The sequence below is a fragment of the Ornithorhynchus anatinus genome, chromosome 21 (genome assembly GCF_004115215.2).
Source record: "Ornithorhynchus anatinus isolate Pmale09 chromosome 21, mOrnAna1.pri.v4, whole genome shotgun sequence".
NCBI classification, from domain to species: domain Eukaryota; kingdom Metazoa; phylum Chordata; class Mammalia; order Monotremata; family Ornithorhynchidae; genus Ornithorhynchus; species Ornithorhynchus anatinus.
In genome coordinates this window covers 17,183,175-17,200,708 of record NC_041748.1, presented here as the reverse complement: position 1 = coordinate 17,200,708, position 17,534 = coordinate 17,183,175, and the positions used below count along the sequence as shown (strand labels likewise).

The following is a 17,534-nucleotide window of genomic DNA, read 5'->3' as shown; positions in this document are numbered from 1 at the left end:
CGAGTCGCTTCACTTCTCTGGGCCTCTGTTTCCTCGCCTGTAAAATAGGGATAAAACACCTGCTCTCCCTTCTACTTAGACAGAAGCCCTAGTGGGACGGGAGCCAGGTCCAGCCGATTTTGTGTATCTACTCCAGGTCTTGGCACATAGTAAGCATTTAACAAGTACTTTATTATTAACAGGAAACAGAACTTTGTGCGCCATCATCTTTTCCCTTCCTCCTCCTCCTCCTTGTCCTCTTTCTCTCTTCCAAACTCTGCCCTAACCCAGTCCGGCCCCCCGCCCCCATCCCCCGCAACCCTGGGTCCATCCTTCCTTCTGGCCCGGGGTCCAGTCCGAAGGGCATTTACCTGGTCTATTTAACTGGACGTGCTCATTATGCCCCATGTCCTCCGCTCCAAGATGAGATCCTTTCTCCCCAGCCTGGTGAGTGCTCAGCGGGGGCATGGGGGTGTGCAGGGGTACAAGAAGAAGGAGGGCACTAGCCTTGTCTCCATCGTCTCCCTCCTGGCGAGGCGGGACTCGGCAGTGGTCACGAGCTGAGGCAGGGGTTGGGGGGCCTGCCCTGGGGCTGGGGGGTTTTTGGAAACCCGTATCTCTCAAAGAATGCCCCTTCCTCAGGAAGTGGAGGGACCCCCCTAGGATCGAGGTTCACGGAGATGTAGGCCTCACCTCTGGCCCAATCCCTGTTCCCCTCCAAACAGTTTCTCCATCTGTGGAGCAGCCTCCAGGGCCGGCCTTCTGCCCACCCTGAGACCTCCTCTCCAGCTCTCCGAGAGGGGAGAGATGGGGGTTAAGGGGGGGGGGGATTTCCCTCAAACCACTCCATCCATCTATCACCCGGCCCCCAGACAGAACTTCCCCTCCCCAGTATACTCCTGGTCCCGTGACTCACACCCCTCAAGCTCCCCAAATGATACCTTGAGTCCCTCCTAATACTTATTGCTGCATTTATTATCATAATTATTATGATGATTATGACACTTGTTAAGCACTTACTGTGAGCCAAGCACTGTTCTAAGTACTGGGGCAGATACAGGTTAATTGGGTTTGATGCCCAACTTCCTTACCCTAACCAGGCACCTCTGTCCTGAGCCATTCAATTCACATCACAGGGCAGTGGATAGAGCATGGGCCTGGGAATCATGGTCATGGGTTTTAATCCCAGCTCTGCCACTTGTCTGCTGTGTGGTCTTGGGCAAGTCACTTCACTTCTCTGTACTTCAGTTGCCTCATCTGTAAAATGGGGATTGAGACTGCGAGCCCCATGTGGGACAGAGACTGCATCCAACCCGATTTGCCTGTATCCACCCCAGTGTTTAGTATGGTGCCTGGCACATAGTAAGTGCTTAACAAATAAAAGGTGCTTAACAAATAAAATTATTATTATTATCTCCCCAAAGACGGGTGGTAGTCCAGACTGAATCACACCCGTTATGCGAGAGTTTCCACGGCTTCTTTGACCTTCCACCTCCCTGGCGTGGTCCTCCTCCTTCTCCTCCTCCTCCTCCTCCTCTTCCTTCTCCTGACCTTTCTTTAGTCCTAGGCCTGTGGGGAAGCGGAGCAGTAACAGGAAAGACCCCGCTCCCCTGAACCCACATTCCCAGCCAAAGAACCTGAGAGGAGCAGCGTGGCCTAGTGGATAGAGCCCGGGCCTGGGAGTCAGAAGGTCATAGGTTCTAATCCCCTAACTGTCCCGGAAAGTCCTCGCTGCCCACACTCCATTCCAGCCCAACCCAGTCCAGCCCAGTCCAGTCATTCATTCACTCAATCGTATTTATTAAGCGCTTACTGAGTGCAAAGCACTGTACTAAGTGCTTGGGAAAGTACAATACAGTAATAAAGAGTGAAAATCCCTGCCCACAATGAGTTCAGAGTCTAGAGGGGGGGAGACAGACATCAATGCAAATAAAGAAAATGACAGATATAGCCCAGTCCAGCTCAGTCCAGTCCAGTGGGCCCTTGGTAAGGAGGCCAGAGCCTGGTCAGAGTCCCCCCTCCCCCTGCTTTCTCAGAGAATCTCGTGCTAGTATCCCAATCTCGGCAGCTTCTCCCGTCTAATGCCCGTTGCCAGGAGGGAGCAATCAAGTCCGGGGTTAGAGGTCAAAGACTCCCAGGAGGGGAGGGGGATCCGTTCTCATCCCCCTCCCCGTCGGGGGCTTCTCCGCAGAGCCAGTACCGGGGGCTGCTCCTTATGATTCTCGTCCTGGGGCCTGGAGGCACCTTCCCCTATGGCTTTCACCTGGCGGTCACCAACGCTCCATCCAAGGTGAGACCCTCCCTCCCACCCTCCTCTCCTTCCCCAAGCTCCCTCCCAGGCCCAGAGCCAGGTCTTTTCCCCGTGCGTCAGTTTAGCAGGGCTCTAATAATAACAATAATTGGGATGCTGATAACAACCGTGGTTTTTATACTATGTGCCAAGCACTGTACTAAGCGTTGAGGTAGGTACAAGATAAACAGGTCCCAAATGGAGCTTTCGGTCTGAGTAGAACCCAGGTCCTCCGACTCCTGGACCTGTACTCTTTTCACTAGGCCATAGTGCTTCTAGTGTTTGTTACGATGTGCCAAGCATTGTGCTGAGCTCTGGGGGACCCCATAAAATCATCAGGACCGACTCAGTCCCTGTCCCACACGGGGTTTGTGGGTTAAGGGAGAGGGAGAACAGGTATAGAATCCTTAATTTCAAGATCAGGAAACCGAGGCACAGAAAAGTGAATCATAATGGTGGTATTTGTTACGCGCTTACTATGTGCCGAGCACTGTTCTAAGCATTGGGGTAGATAGAAGGTAATCAGGTCGTCCCACATGGGGCTCACAGTCTTAACCCCCATTTTATAGATGAGGTAACTGAGGCACTGAGAAGTTAAGTGATTTGCCTAAGGTCACACAGCAGGCAAGTGGAGGAGCCAAGATTAGAACCCAGGTCCTCTGATTCCCAGGCGAGGTCTCTATCCAATTTTCCACCTCCCGTCCCATATCCCTGCCCTTCTCTCCCAGTCCTAATATTTAATAATAACGGTGGAATTTAAGTACTGACTGTGCATCCAGCACTCTTCTAAGCACTGGGGGAGATTCAAGAGAAACAGGTCAGACTCAATCCCTGTTCCATATGAGGCTCATTCATTCAATAGTATTTACTGAGCGCTTACTATGTGCAGAGCACTGTACTAAGCACCTGGAATGTACAATTTGGCAACAGATAGAGACAATCCCTGCCCAATGAGGGGTTCACGGACTAAGTAAGGCATAGACCAGTTATCGAATCCACATTCTCCAGAAGAGGAAACTGAGGCATGGAGAAGTAAAGTGATTTGCCTAAGGTCACCCCGCAGACAGGTGGCGGGGCCGGGATTAGAACCCAGGTCTTCTGCCTCCCAGGCCCGTGCTCTGTCCGTTAGGCGATGCTGGGGTGGCTCTTATCAGTTCCTCTCACTAGCCCAACTCTAAGCCGGACAGGAGTCTTGTTCACGGGTGGTCCAAGAGGGCGTTTTGTGGAGCAGGGAAGCGGAGAGCTGTGAGCCGCCTCCACTGCCTCCGCTCTGCCCCTCTTCTAGCCACCATGGAGTAGATAGAGCCCGGGCCTTGGAGTCAGAAGGTCGTGGGTTCTAATTCCGGCTCTGCCACTTGCCTGCACGGTGACCGTGGACAAGTCACTTCTCTTCTCTGTGCCTCAGTTACAGCAGCTGTAAAACGGGGATCGAGGCTGCGAGCCCCATATGGGTCAGGGACCGTGTCCGGCCCAGCCCGGGCCTGGGAGTCTCATCCCGGCTCCCCCACTTGTCTGCTGTGTGACTCGGGGTGAGTCACCTCACTTCTCTGGACCTCAGTTCCCTCGTCTGTAAAATGGGGATCGAGACCGTGAGCCCCCCGTGGGACGAGCACTGCGTCCAACCCGATTCGCTTGTATCCACCGCAGCGCTTAGTACAGTGCCTGGCACATAGTAAGCTCCTAACAGACACCACAATTATTATTATTATTACGACCACCACGACTCTCCCCGCCACCACCATGACGACCACCACCACCACCAACGTTGCGGCCGCCTCCGGCCGGCCCTTCCGTCCTCCCCGCCGATCCCCGTCAGCACATCAGAAGCTTCCTGAACGCCACGTGGGCAGCCCGGCGCGGCGCGGCTCCGACGCCCGAGACCCTGACCCTGCTCTGGTCCTCTGTCATCTCCATCTTTGGCCTCGGCGGGATCCTGGGATGCCTGTGCAGCCAGAGCCTGGTGGAAAGATTTGGGAAGTAGGTGGCCCTGCCCCTCAGCTCCATCTGCTGACCTGCCCCCTGCCCCTCAGTCCCCCGTTTGTTCGTTTTTCTTATCGTATTTATTAAGCGCTTACCGTGCTTTGACCCACTGTTCTAAGCGCAGGGATAATTACAAATTTTGTTAGGTTAGACCCGGCCCCTGTCCCACATGGGGTCACAGTCTAAGTAGGAGAGTTCGGATTTAAGCAGAGAAGCAGCGTGGTACAGTGGAAAGAGCCCGGGCTTGGGAGTCGGAGTTCATGAGTTCGAATCTTGGCTCTGCCGCTTGCCAGCTGTATGACTTTGGGCAAGTCACTTAACTTCACTGTGCCTCAGTTACCTCATCTGTAAAATGGGGATTAAAACTGTGAGCCCCACGTGGGACAACCTGATCACCTTGTATCCCCCAGCGCTTAGAACAGTGCTTTGCACATAGTAAGCGCTTAACAAATGCCACCATTTATTTTATTTATTTATTTAATCCCCATTTTGCGGTTCAGGAAACGGAGGAATAGAGAAATAAAGTGACTTTATAATAATAATGTTACCGTATTTGGCATTACGGTACTTGTGGTATCAGTTAAGGGGTAGGTACAGGTTAATTACCCCTCTGGGGGTCGCACCTGGAGAGTTTCCAGTCCTTTACCAGGCTCAACTACGGGAGGGAGAATCAAGAGGAGGCCTGTCCACCCCATTCCTAGCTTGGGCAGTGCCTAGCGAGGGGAAGACCATCTGCCGCATGTCAAAACTCACCCGTGCCGGGCAGCAGGGGCGCGGGAGAGAGTCGAGGGTGGAGAATCGAGTTTACTTCACGGAAGGAGGTGATGGTCAACCGCTTCTGGATTTTTACCAAGAAAACTCTGTGGCTACACTACCGAACCATCGCAGTTGGAAGTGGGGTGTGCTGGGAGAGATGTGGCCTTGGCATCGCAGTGGGTCGGAGGCGACCAGACGGCACAAGACCAGACAGGTTAATTAGGTTGGACGCAGGGAGAGCCGGACACTGAAATGAAGTATAGATAGCAGCAAGTAATAGAGCATAAAGATGTGTATCTGAATTATGGACGGCTTTGAGTAACCGAGGACTTCAGTAGGCACAAAATTGCTGACATGGCAGTTGGGGGCAGGTGGAGGGGAAAATGATGAAGGACAGTTTCCTGAAAGAGATTTGATCCAAGAAGGGCTTGGAAGACAGAGATGGATTCCTCTCTATACGGTAGGCTCCTTGCTCACCTACCCCTGCCCCTCTGCTCCATCTAGAGAAGAAGCGTGGCCTAGCGAAAAAAGCGCAGGTTTGGGAGTCAGAGAACGTGGGTTTGAATCCCCACTCCCCCACTTGTCTGCTGTGTGACCTTGGGCACACCATTTAACTTCCCTGTGCCTCAGTTACCTCGTCTGGAAAATGGAGATTAAGACTGTGAGCCTCACGTGGGACAACCTGATTACCCTGTATCTACCCCAGCGCTTAGAACACTGCTCTGCACACAGTAAGCTCTTAACAAATACCAACATTATTAGGAGAAGCAGCGTGGCTCAGTGGAAAGAGCCCGGGCTTGGGAGTCAGAGATCGTGGATTCTAGTCCCGGCTCTGCCACTTATCAGCTGGGTGACTTTGGGCAAGTCACTTTAATTCTCTGTGCCTCAGTTACCTCATCTGGAAAATGGGGATTAAGACTGTGAGCCCCACGTGGGACAACTTGATTATCCTGTATCTACTCCAGCACTTAGAACAGTGCTTGGCACAGAGTAAGTGCTTAACAAATGCTATTATTATCATTATTATCTGTTGACCTTCCCCCTGCTGACCTTCCCCTGCCCATCAGCTCCACCCCCTTGACCTGCCCTTCTCCAGTCAGCCCCATTCCTCTCTGCCTGGCTGTCGTCCCCTCCATCCCACCCCACCTCCTCGGGCAATGCCTCCTCAGGAAGAAGTGTCTGCTCTTCAACAACCTCTTCATGCTGGGGGCCTCGGGGGTCTTGGCAGGCAGCAAGATGGCAGCCTCCTTTGAGATGGCGCTGGCCGGGCGGCTACTCATTGGCTTCAGCTCAGGTGAGGGGGAAGAGTGGGTGTTTGGGGGGAGCGGGGAGGGAGAGGAGAAGAAGAAGGGGAGAGAGGAGGGGTGGGGGGGAAGAGAAGGGGAGCATGGCCTAGTGGATAAAGCCCAGTCCTGGGAGTCAGAAGACCTGGTTTCTAGTCCCAACTCTACCCTCTTACCTGCTGGGTGGCTCTGAGCAAATCACTGAACTTCTCTAGGCCTCAGTTTCCTCATCTGCAAAATGAGGATTGGATACCTTCTTTCCCTCCCTCTCAGATTTGAGTCCCATGTGGGACAGGAACTGTGTCCATCCTGATCATCTTGTATCTACCTCAGTGCTTGGCATACAGAGAGAGCTTAATAAATGCCTTCTTTACTATTAGTGCAGCCAGCAGCAATGACCAGTGGCTGACAGGGTTGGTTAATCGGCTGGGTGAGGGGGAAGAGGAGGGGTAGTGACGTGACCTGGACAACCAGGAGCAGGGCCAGGTCAAGGGAGGCAGGCAGGGAGCCTCTGGAGGTGTGGGGGGGGGAGAGCGAGAGAGACTCCCTCCCCACCTCCCCCTGCCCAAGATGACCAGCTCTCCCCTAGCCCCCTCCTAGTACTTGTTAAGTGCTTACTATGTGCCGATCACTGCTCTAAGCCGGGGTAGATACAAGTTAATCAGGTTGGACACAATCCCTGACCCACATGGGGCGCTCACTCTCAATCCCCATTTTAGAGATGAGGGAACTGAGGCCCAGAGAAGTTAAGTGGCTTGCCCCAGGTCAGCCAGCTCTACCTTGCAGCCAGCCATTCCTTCTTCTTATCTACCCCAACTCCGTCCCGCTGCACTCCCTGCCCATTTCCTCATTCTCCAGACAGGTGGGAGGCTTGAGCTCCGGGGATCTGCCTGGGCAGGATGAGAGGTGTCCGAGCTCAGGTGTGAGGGGCGGGGAGGGGAGGCCTGAGGGGAAGGCCACCCGCCCCACATCCCCTGTCCCGGCCAGGGGTCAGTCTGATCATCCACCCCATCTATGCCGGAGAGATCGCCCCCCGCAGCCTCCGAGGATTCACCAACGCCAGCGTCGGCATCTTCGTCACGCTGGGCAAGGTCTTCGGACAGGTCCTGGGACTGAGGTGACCGCCCCCCCCACCCCACCTTCCCACGGTTTCCGGCTCATCCCAACCTGCCCGCCCCACAACCGCACCCCCTGCCCCAGCCCACAACACCCCACCTCCCAACGTACCCTCCGACCCACCGCCGGACAAGCCCACCCCCTGTCTCCATCCACGATACCCTACCCTCCATCACACCCTCCGTCCGGCTGCCGGACGGATCCACTCTCTGCCCCTCCACATGGCACCCAGAAGGTCTCCCACCTCCATCTTGAGCTGGACTAGCGGCAGAGGTCATTGCAGACTGGTGATCCCCAATTCTCCCCCTCCCCCTAATTACCCCCCAAGTCTGAACTGGGAGAGGGGCGGCACTGCCTGGAGGCAGGGGACTGGACAGCAGGACCTCTCTCCTCCTTACACTCCTTCTTAGACTTTGAGTCCAGTGTTGGGTAGCAACTATGTCTGACCTGATTGTTGCCTATCCCAGCACCCAGCACAGTGCTGGGAAAAAAATAATGCTATTTCGACAAACTCAGCTGAGAACCGCTGCACTGTTCCCAGCCCTGCATCCCCCACTATGCCCCCCACCCCCGCTATGCATGGGCACGGCCTGGGGGGGGTGTCACAAGGTCATGTGTTCTAATCCCGTCGCTTGTCTGCTGGGTGACCTTGGGCAAGTCACTTCACTTCTCTGCACCGCAGTTACCTGATCTGTAAAATGGGTACTGAGACTGTAAGTCCCATGGAAGACAGGGACTGTGTTCAACCCCATTAGCTTGTATCCACCCCAGCACTTAGTACAGTGCCTGGCACATAGTAAGCGCTTAACAAATACCATTATTATTATTATTGTGCCCCACCCTCATCTATGCCCCACCCTCTGCAGGGAGCTGCTGGGCACTGAGTCGCTGTGGCCATGTCTGCTGGGCTGCACGGGGGTCACGGCCCTGCTGCAGCTAGTCACCCTGCCCTTCTTCCCCGAGTCCCCTCGCTACCTGCTGATGGAGAAGGGGGACCAGGAAGCCTGCTGGAAAGGTGACGGGGCAGGGGGCGAGGGGAGACGGACAGGGAGAGCTGCAGGGCCCCCACTGGAGACTCCCCCGTCGGGGGGACCTGGAATCTGTCCCGCACCCCTGAGGGTGGGGCGGGGGGTAGTTTTGGGGACCCCAGACCAAGATCTTTCTTTCTGTGGTGGTGGTTCCAGTCCTGACCAACCTCTGACACCCCCACAGCCACCCAAACCCTGAGGGAACCCCCAAAGCCGGGCTCATCTCTTCTCAGTCCTGGGAATGGACACTGGGGCTGGGCAATCCACTAGCTCCCCTTTGCCTCCTGGGGGGCCCAGGCCTGGGAGTCAGAAGGACCTGGGGTCTAATCCCGGCTCCTCCGCTTGTCTGCTGCGTGACCTTGGGCAAGCCACTTGGCTTCTCTGGGCCTCAGTTTCCTCCTCTGTAAAATGGGGATTGGATACCTGCTCTCCCTTGTACTTAGACTTTGGGCCCTGTGTGGGATAGAGGCTGATTGTCTTGTATGTGCCCCAGTGCTTAGCACATAGCAAGCATTTAACAAATACTACCATTTTGAGGATGATGGTGATGATGATGATGATGATGATCCAGAATCCTGCAGGGGCAGTGGTCGGGGAAGGGTAAAAGTGGGGGGCGGCGATGGCCAAGCCCGGCAGCTGAGGTCCGTGTCCGGGTCTGGGGGGGGTGCAGCGGTCCAGCAGTTGTGGGGTCCGGGCGACCACAAGGCGGAAGTGGAGGACATGAGGAAGGAGCAGGCGGGGCTGACCGGCCTCGGGCCCCGGGGGCCCCTGCAGCTCCTCAGGGACCACTCCCTGCGCCGCCCCGTGAGCATCTCCTTCATCCTGGGCATCGCCATGCAGTTCTCCGGGATCAACGCCGTGAGTGCCCGGCCCCTGACCCCCAACCCCCAATCCCCACTCTTGGTTCCTGGCCCCCGGTTCGGCCAGTCCGTCAACCAGTCATATTTACTGAGCGCTTACCCCATGCAGAGCACTGTACTGAGGGCTTGGGAGAGCACAATATAACAACAGACACATTCCCTACCCACATCGAGCTTACAGTCTAGAGGCGAGACAGATATTAATAGAAAAAGTTAAATGACAGGTATGGACATAAGTGCTGTGGGACTGGGAGTGGGGATGAACAAAGGGAGCAAGTCAGGGTGATGCAGAAGGGAGTGGGAGAAGAGGAAAAGGGGGCTTAGGCAGGGAAGGCCTCTTGGAGGAGGTGGGCCTTCAATAAGGCTTTGAAGAGGGGGAAAGTAATCGTCTGGCGGATTTGAGGAGGGTGGGCGTTCCAGGCCAGAGGCAGGTTGTAGGCGAGAGGTTGGTGACAAGACAGACGAGAACGAGGCACAGTGAGTAGCTTAGTGTTAGAGGAGCAAAGCTTGCGGGCTCAGTTGGAGTAGGAGAGTAATAATATTAATAATAAGGATGATGGTATTTATTAAGAGCTTACTATGTGCCAAGCACTGTTGTAAGCACTGGGGTAGATACAAGGTAATCAGGTTGCCTCACGTGGGGCTCACAGTCTTCATCCCCATTTTTTAGAGATGAGGAAACTGAAGCATGGAGAAGTGAAGTAGCTTGCCCAAGGTCACACAGTAGACTAGTGGTGGAGCAGGGATTAAAACCCACATCCTCTGAATCCCAAGCCTGTGCTCTTTCCACTAAGCCACACTGCTTGGGGCAAAGCGATAGAGCACTTTAAAACCGATGGTGGGGAGTTTTTGTTTGATGCAGTCGGGCTCCCAGACCCTGATCCCCACTCCTGGCCCCCGACAACCCCCACAGAGCCCCACAGCCCCCTACTCTCTGCCCAACCCTGACCCGGGCTCTCCCCATCCCCTAACCAAACTCCCATCCCAGGCCTCCCTGGCCCTCTGCCCGAAGCGCACCCAGAGCCTCATCCCCCCATCCTCAACATCCCTCCAGCTCTCCTCCCGGACTCCACCCCAGGCAATAGTATCTATCGAGCGCTTACTGATTGCAGCACACTTTATTAAGCACTTGGGAAAGTCCAGTATAATAGCTGGCACAGACATTCTCTACCCACAAGAATCCCAGCTTTGCCTCTTGTCTGCTGTGAGATCTTGGGCCAATGACTTCACTCCTCTGGGCCTCAGTATCCCCATTTGCAAAATGAGGATTAAGTCTCTGAGCCTCGCGTGGGATATGGACTGAGTCTAACCTGATTAACTTGTATCTACCCCAGTGCTTAGGATAGTGGCTGGCACCTAGTAAAGCGCTTAACAAATATCAGGAAAAAAAAGAAACAATCTTACAGACTTAGAGACGCCTGCTTCAGTCACCCAGGCCCCGTGCCCTGCCCTCCCAGCCCCAGTGCTGAGCTCCTTCCAGGGCAGGGGCACAAGTGTGTGAGGGAGCCGGTGGCAAAACTGGGGAGCTGAGGCTGCCAGGTCCACCAACCCAAGGCCCCCTCCTCCGGCTCCAGCCGGCCTCTGAGAAGCAGCATGGCAAAGTGGTTAGAGCCCAGGCCCAGGAGTCAGAAGGTCTTGGGTTCTACTCCTAGTTCTGCCAGTTGTCTGCTGTGTGACCTTGGGCAAGTCATTTTACTTCCCTGTGCCTCAGTTACCTCATCTGTAAAATGGGGCTTAAGACTGGGAGCCTCATGTGGGACAGGGATTGTGTCCGACCTGATTGCCTTGGATCTACCCCAGAGCTTAGAAAAGTGTCCGGCACACAGTAAGTGCTTAACTAATACCACAGTTATTATTATTGTTATTATCTGAGCGACTGAGCGTCAGGAGATAAGGAAGGAGCCTGCTGGGGGGGAGGGTCCTGGGTCCTCCCTCCCCCGCCCCCCCGCCCCAGATTCCTCCTCCTCCCCATCTCCCTGTCTCCCCTAGATCTATTTCTACGCCTCAGAGGTACTGCAGCAGGCCGGGTTCTCAGAATGGCTCATCCCCTACGTATCTATGGGCATCGGCATCTGCGACGTCTTCTCCTCCGTGCTGTGTGTAAGGGGGAGGCTGGAGAGGTTGGACGCGGGGGACCCCGGGGCCACCGGACAGAGGAGGTGGACCGGCAGACATTTGGGAGGAACTGGGGGGGAGAAGGGGGGCTGGGAGGCAGGTGAGCAGATTCTGGGGGGCCAGGATCAGGGCTTTGGGGATGGAGGTGGCCCTACTGACCTCTTAGGTTGGGTCCCCGATGGTGCAGAGGACTGTACTAAGCAGTTGGGAGAGTACAATGTAACGAAGTTCGTAGACACGTTCCCTGCCCTCAACGAGAACAGCAGCGTGGCCTAGTGGTTGGAGCCCAGGCCTGGGAGTCGGAAGGACCTGGGTTCAAATCTTGGCCCGGCCACTTGTCTGTTGTGTGACTCTGTGCCTCAGTTACCTCATCTGTAAAATGGGGATGAAGACTGGGAGTCCCATATGGACAAGGAGTGGGTCCAACCTTGTATCTACCCCTTAGGACAGTGTCTGGCAAACAGTCAGTGCTTAACAAATCCCATAAATAAAGTTCCCTGCCCATAAAGAGCTTACAGTCTAGAATTTCCCTGCCCACAAGGACTTTACAGTCAGGCAAAGGGGAGAGGAAGGGAGGGGAAGGGGGTAGTGGGGAGGAGGCAGAGGAAATGGGGAGGGAAAGGGAGAGGGGAGGGAGAAGGAAAGAAGAGGTTGAGAGAGAGAGGGAAGGAGAAGGAAGGAAGAGGAGAGAAGGGAGAGAGAGGGGCGAGGCGAGCCCGGAGTAGGGAGGGCAGGGGTGTCCCGGGAGGGGGGAATCCCAGCCGCGATGTCTCTGGCCCCCCAGACCTTCATCATCGAGCAGTTTAGCCGGAGGGGTCTGCTGCTGACAAGCTACTTCCAGATGACCTTGCTGCTGCTGCTGCTCACCATCACCCTCAACCTGCAGGTCTGCCACCCGGCCCACTCCCTCCCATCCTGACCTTCCATGACCCCCACCTCCCCACCCCGACTTCAGCTGGCCACCCTCCTCCGTCATCCTCCCCCGCCCGGGGTCTCCTCACCCTGCTCACCTCTTCCCTAGCCCCCAGACCCCCACTGGACAGTCGTTTCCCTAAGGTCCAGGGCCTGAGGGAGTCATGAACCACCCCCTGGGCCTCCCCCTGGTTTGACGTGAGTCTCTCTGTCTCTCCGCCCCCAGAGTCTGGTCTCCTGGATGGCTTTGTGCAGCGCTATCCTCCTCTTCCTCTTCATCTTCTTCTTCAGTGCCGGGGCCGGTGAGGTGGGATGGGGTCAGCAGAGGGTAGCAGGGGCACTCCAAGCTCTGTCCCAGCCTTGGGGGTGCCCTCCGTGGCCTCCTCTGGCCCCCAATCCTCACTTCTCCCTCCTGCCCACTGACCCCCTGGCTCTTCTGTGTCCCGCCCCCACTGTTTTCCGGGGGAGTAGTTGGGATTGGGTCACTTCTCCTCAGCTGGGCATGATGGGGGCCAGCTTGGGCATGGTGGAGTGGTGGGGGGCAGACCTGGGCCTGGACTGGCATGGGCTCTCATGGGGACTTGATGCAGCTCCACCTCACACCCAAACCCCATCCAGGACATCTGTGTGTGTTTTGTGTGTTTATGGCAGGGGCTGGGTTGGGCTGGCCCGGGCTCACGGAGGGATACGGGGCAGCTCCCCTTCACCCCTCGCCTCCCCAACCCCCCGCCGGGACGTCTGTGTGAGTGTGTGTATGTGAGTGGGTGGCGATGGAGAATAGAAGAGGACCCAGAGCTGACCTTGAGAGACTCCCTCAGTTAGGGGGTGGGAGGCAGGGGAAAAGCCTGGGAAAGAAACTGAGAATGAGCAGCCAGAGAGATAGGAGGAGAAACGGCAAGGACAGTGTCAGGATAACATTTCCAGGGAATGCAGTTTGGGTACGAAGCTAAATGGGGCAAGATGACTTGAGAAAAGTGGATGGGGTCAAAAGATCGGAGGTCTCCATGGAGGAACAGGTCAGATTTGCAGGGAGGAGGTGTGTGGGAGAGAAGGCAGGTAAAAGAGGTTGCGGTCAGATAGAGGGATTTTGGAGTTGGTGAGGGTGGAGATTGTGTAGTGGCTAGAGATGATAAGATCGAGTGGGTGTCCAAGTCGGTGAGTTGGCGAGGTGGGGTAGAACAAGAGGTCAGGGGAGTTGAGGAATGATAGAAAGCAGGCAGCGGAAGAGTCATCAGGAACATCTGTGTGGATATCGAGGTCTCTAAGGATCAAGGTAGGGGTGGAGAAAGAGAGAAGGAATGTGAGAAAGGGATCAAAACGGCTCAGAAAGTTGCAGGTGAAACCCGAGGGGGCTTTAGATGACCGCGACCAGAATCTGGAGTGTGGTAGAGGTGGATGATACGAGCTTCTAAGGAAGGGAAATAGAAGGATGGGGGGAGATCGAATGGTATGAAATTGGGGAGCGAGAAGGAAGCCGATTCCCCCCCCCCCCTTTCCAGGTGAGCCAGGGCGTGGGAGAAGGGGAGGCCCCCCCTCTAGATAGAGCAGCAGAGAGACCATGTTGTCTGAGGAGAAACAGGTTTCAGTGATGGTAGAGAGGAGCAGTGACAGTCAGGAGCAGGTCAAGGATGAAGGGAAGCCTCCCCATGTTGGAGCGGAGGTTCCACAGGCCCCACTTGGCTGAGACTTTGTGTGGGCATGCACATATGTCTATGGGTTGGGGGCGGGGGCGGGGCTGGGCTGGCACGGGCTGGCAAGGGGACTTTGGGCACCTCCACGAGCTCCACTTCCCTCCCCCCGCCCCGCCAGCCGGGACGTCGATGTGCGTCATCATGGAACTATTTGACCAGGCGACCCGTCCGGCGGCCATGCTGATCATGGGCATGCTGCTCTGGGGAGGAAACTTCCTACTTGCAGTGCTCTTCCCCCTCCTGGTGGTGAGGCCAAGGGTCAGGGGGTGGGGGCAGCAGGGGATGGGCGGGCTCTGGGGAGGAGCGGCAGGGGGTGGGCTCTGGGGAGGGGGGCCCCGAGCCCAGGCTCTGGCCAAGGGCAGAGAGATGCCAAGAGGCCGGGTCCGGATGTCAGAGGGCCAGGATAGTATACTCTCCCCTCGGCCCCAGGCTCGCTGTGTGACTTCAAGGCAAGTCACTTCATAAGGGTGGCATTTATTAAGGGCTCACTCTGAACTAAACACCCACGTGGGACAGGGGCTGAGCTCAGTCTGATCCTTTGTATCTACCCTGCCCTAAACGTTGGGGCAGATAAAGAAAATCAGACTGACCACAGCCTCGGTCCCACGTGGGGCTCATCGCCAATCATTCTATCGCATTTATTGAGTGCTTATGTGTGCAGGGGATTGTACTAAGCGCTTGGGATAGTCCAACTCAACAATATAACAGATATATTCCCTGCCATCTAAGAGGATGGGAGAGCAGTAGGTTTATTCTCTGGGCCTCGGTTACCTCATCTGTAAAATGGGGATTATGGGGCTCGTAGTCTTAATCCCCATTTTGAAAGATGAGGGAACTGAGACCCAGAGAAGTGAAGTGATTCGTCCAAAGTCACACAAGCAGGCAAGTGGCAGAGCCAGGATTCAGACCCAGTTCTCTTGATTCCCAGGCCTGAGGTCTTGCCATTAGCCCACACTGCTTTGGCAAATTAAAGCCTTCTACAAATTCAAGCTATTATAGAACCCAGAGGAAACAGTTTCGGGGGGACCTTGGGCCAGCTCAGAGGAGAGGAGTTGTGAAACGTGGAGAAATCCCCCAGATTCACCTGTAAAAAGTAGGGCTTCACCCTAGGCCCTAAAGGGAATGCCAGCTATAGACCACCACCCCAAACCCCACCCTCTCTCGCAGTTTTATGTGTCTGGGACACAGCAATTGGCCTTCAACGTTTAGACAAAAACCATACCCTCTCCGGGCTGGAAGGCCTCTGGGAGGTCATCTTGTCCATCCACCTGCCTTCGGCCAGGACTGCCGCTATCCCGGCGCAGGCAGAGGGCTGCCTCCTCAGATAAGCAATTTTCACATCCCTCCGGTCACCCGGGTGCCGGGCCGATGCCAAGCCCAATCCACTGAACTGCCAATGCCAACTGCCCCATGGCACAGACACATCAGGGCGAAACGAGGAATTCTGAGATATTTTTCCAGACACCATGACAGGAACTAGTTGTCCCTCAACCTGTGATCCCCGGGTGGGACAGGGATTGTGTCTGACCTGATTATCTTGTCATTCGGTCAATCATATTTATTCAGTGCTTATTGTATGCAAAGCACTGTACTAAGTGCTTGTCTCTACCCCCATTGCTTAGAACAGCACTTGGCTCATAGTTTCAAGTTCATAGTTCATAGTCCACATAGCTGAGTTCTAATCCCCGCTCCATTACTTGTCTGCTGTGTGACCTTTGGCAAATCACGTCACTTCTCACTGCCTCAGTGACCTCAACTGTAAAATGGGAATTGAGACTGTGAGCCCCATGTGGAACAGGGGCTGTGCCTAACCCAATCTGCTTGGACCCATCCCAGTGCTTAGTACAATGCCTGGCACATATTAAGCTCTTAATAAATATCATAATTATTATTATTAAAGAGCTTAATGAGTATCACCGTTATTATCCTGGCACAAAGTGGCCTCCCCAGCCTCCAGCACCATTTTGGGATGGCACAGGGTGGGATGGCGGTGCCCCGTGGGCTCCTTGAAACAGGTCCTCCCTCCCTGCCTCATCTTACCTCCTCTCATCCACTGCCCCGGGTCCCTCACCCCCTGCCTAGACCCCTCAATCCCTTTCCCTTTTTCCAGGCCACGCTAGGTTCCTTCTGCTTCCTGGTCTTCTCCAGCATCCTGATGGGTACCTGGATTTTCATCTACCTCTTCCTGCCGGAAACCCGGGGCCGGTCCATCGCGGACATCGCCGCGGCGTTCGTCCAGTGGCCCCAGGGGAGGACACCCCCCGGAAGCCCCCCACTTCGGGACCCCCAATATTGCACCCGGTTCTGAACTGGGGCCTCCAGCAGGACAGGGGTGTGGAGGGCCGCGCTGGAGATGGGAGGAGGGCTGGAACCCTCTAGGGTAGGGATCGTGTTTGCTAACTCTACTGTATTCTGACAAGTGCTCAATACAGTGCTCTGCGCCCAGTAGACTGTCAGTTCCTCGTGTCTGCTAACTCTACTGTATCCTCCCAAGTGCTCAGAACAACAGTCTGCACCTTGAAAGCAGGGACTGTGTCCACCAATTCTGTTGTGCTGTGCTCTCCCAACTGCTTAGAACAGTGCTCTGCATACAGTAGGAGCTCAATAAATACCACTGATTGATTGCATTATTGAATAAACATATGTTTGGCACACAAGAGTGAATGGGATGTGACGTGAGGAGCAGCTTGAGTCAGGGGAAACGGCTGCGGCTGGAAGTCAGGAGACCTGGGTCTAGTCCCTCGGGCCTGTTGTGTGACCTCAGGCAGATCACTTCTCCAGGCCTCAGTTTCCCCTTCTGACTCCCATTCCTGGGCTTTTTTCACTAGACAACACTGCTTTTAGACTCCAGGTGGCCTAGTGGATAGAGCCCGGGCCTGGGAGTCAGAAAGATCTGGATTCTAGTCCCAGCTCTGCCACTTGTCTGCTGTGTGATCTTGGGCAAATCACTTCCCTTCTCTGTGTCTCCGTTCCCTCATCTGTAAAATGGCGATTAAGACTGCGAGCCCCAGGTGGTACACGGACTGTGTCCAACCAGATTATCTTGTATCTATCCCGGAGCTTAGTATAGTGCTTGGCACATAGTAAGTCCTTAACAAATAGCACAGTTATTATCATTATTTTATTAGGTCTTTCTCTGTCCCTCTCTCCACCCCTGTCTCCCTTCCTATTTGGCCCGTCCATTCCCTTTTTACTCCTTCTCCATTTATTTATCTCTTTATTCAGGTCTCTTAGGTCTCTCTCCCTGCCCCTGCCTCAGGCCCTCTCTGACTCCCAGCCTGGGGTCAATCTCTGCCCACTCCCACCCCACAAAGCAGCCCCTGCCCCAGCCCCCTGCCCTCCCGAACTCCCTCCCTCATTCTGCCCCTGAGCATTCCCAACTGCGTGGCCTAGCGAAAAGAGCCCGGGCCTGGAAGTCAGAGGGCCTTACGTTCTAAACCTTACGTTCACGCTCCGCCACTTTCCTGCTTTATGACCTTGGGCAAGTCACTTCGCTTCTCTGGGCCTCAATTCCCTCATCTGTA

The 17,534-nt window shown here is 55.2% G+C and overlaps 1 protein-coding gene across 9 annotated transcripts; it reads left to right on the top strand.

Annotated features, from left to right (window-relative positions):
• Positions 1 to 319: 319 nt before the first annotated feature.
• On the top strand, positions 320 to 16,432 carry SLC2A11 (solute carrier family 2 member 11). Of its 9 annotated transcripts, none has more exons than XR_003754240.1 (12): positions 320 to 426; positions 2,171 to 2,269; positions 4,086 to 4,246; positions 6,175 to 6,299; positions 7,276 to 7,405; positions 8,271 to 8,419; positions 9,103 to 9,290; positions 11,282 to 11,392; positions 12,192 to 12,293; positions 12,546 to 12,626; positions 14,129 to 14,256; positions 16,121 to 16,211. XR_003754240.1 is itself a non-coding variant. In XM_029049530.1 (12 exons), exons 1-12 carry the CDS (start codon positions 379 to 381, stop codon positions 16,387 to 16,389), a joined length of 1,545 nt encoding a protein of 514 aa, XP_028905363.1. In that variant the 5' UTR covers positions 320 to 378; the 3' UTR covers positions 16,390 to 16,432. The 9 variants fall into 9 exon arrangements, 8 of the variants coding, with proteins under 8 accessions (XP_028905363.1, XP_007658924.2, XP_028905364.1 ...); XM_029049530.1 differs by having other exon boundaries at positions 12,546 to 12,621; positions 14,170 to 14,256; positions 16,121 to 16,432; XM_007660734.3 differs by having other exon boundaries at positions 12,546 to 12,621; positions 16,121 to 16,415.
• Positions 16,433 to 17,534: the final 1,102 nt, after the last annotated feature.

Coding starts and splice junctions, on each gene's coding strand:
- SLC2A11 (XM_029049530.1), top strand. CDS start 379: ATGCCCCATGTCCTCCGCTCCAAGATGAGATCCTTTCTCCCCAGCCTG. Junction 427..2,170: donor GATCCTTTCTCCCCAGCCTG/GTGAGTGCTCAG, acceptor GCTTCTCCGCAG/AGCCAGTACCGGGGGCTGCT. Junction 7,406..8,270: donor GGACAGGTCCTGGGACTGAG/GTGACCGCCCCC, acceptor CACCCTCTGCAG/GGAGCTGCTGGGCACTGAGT.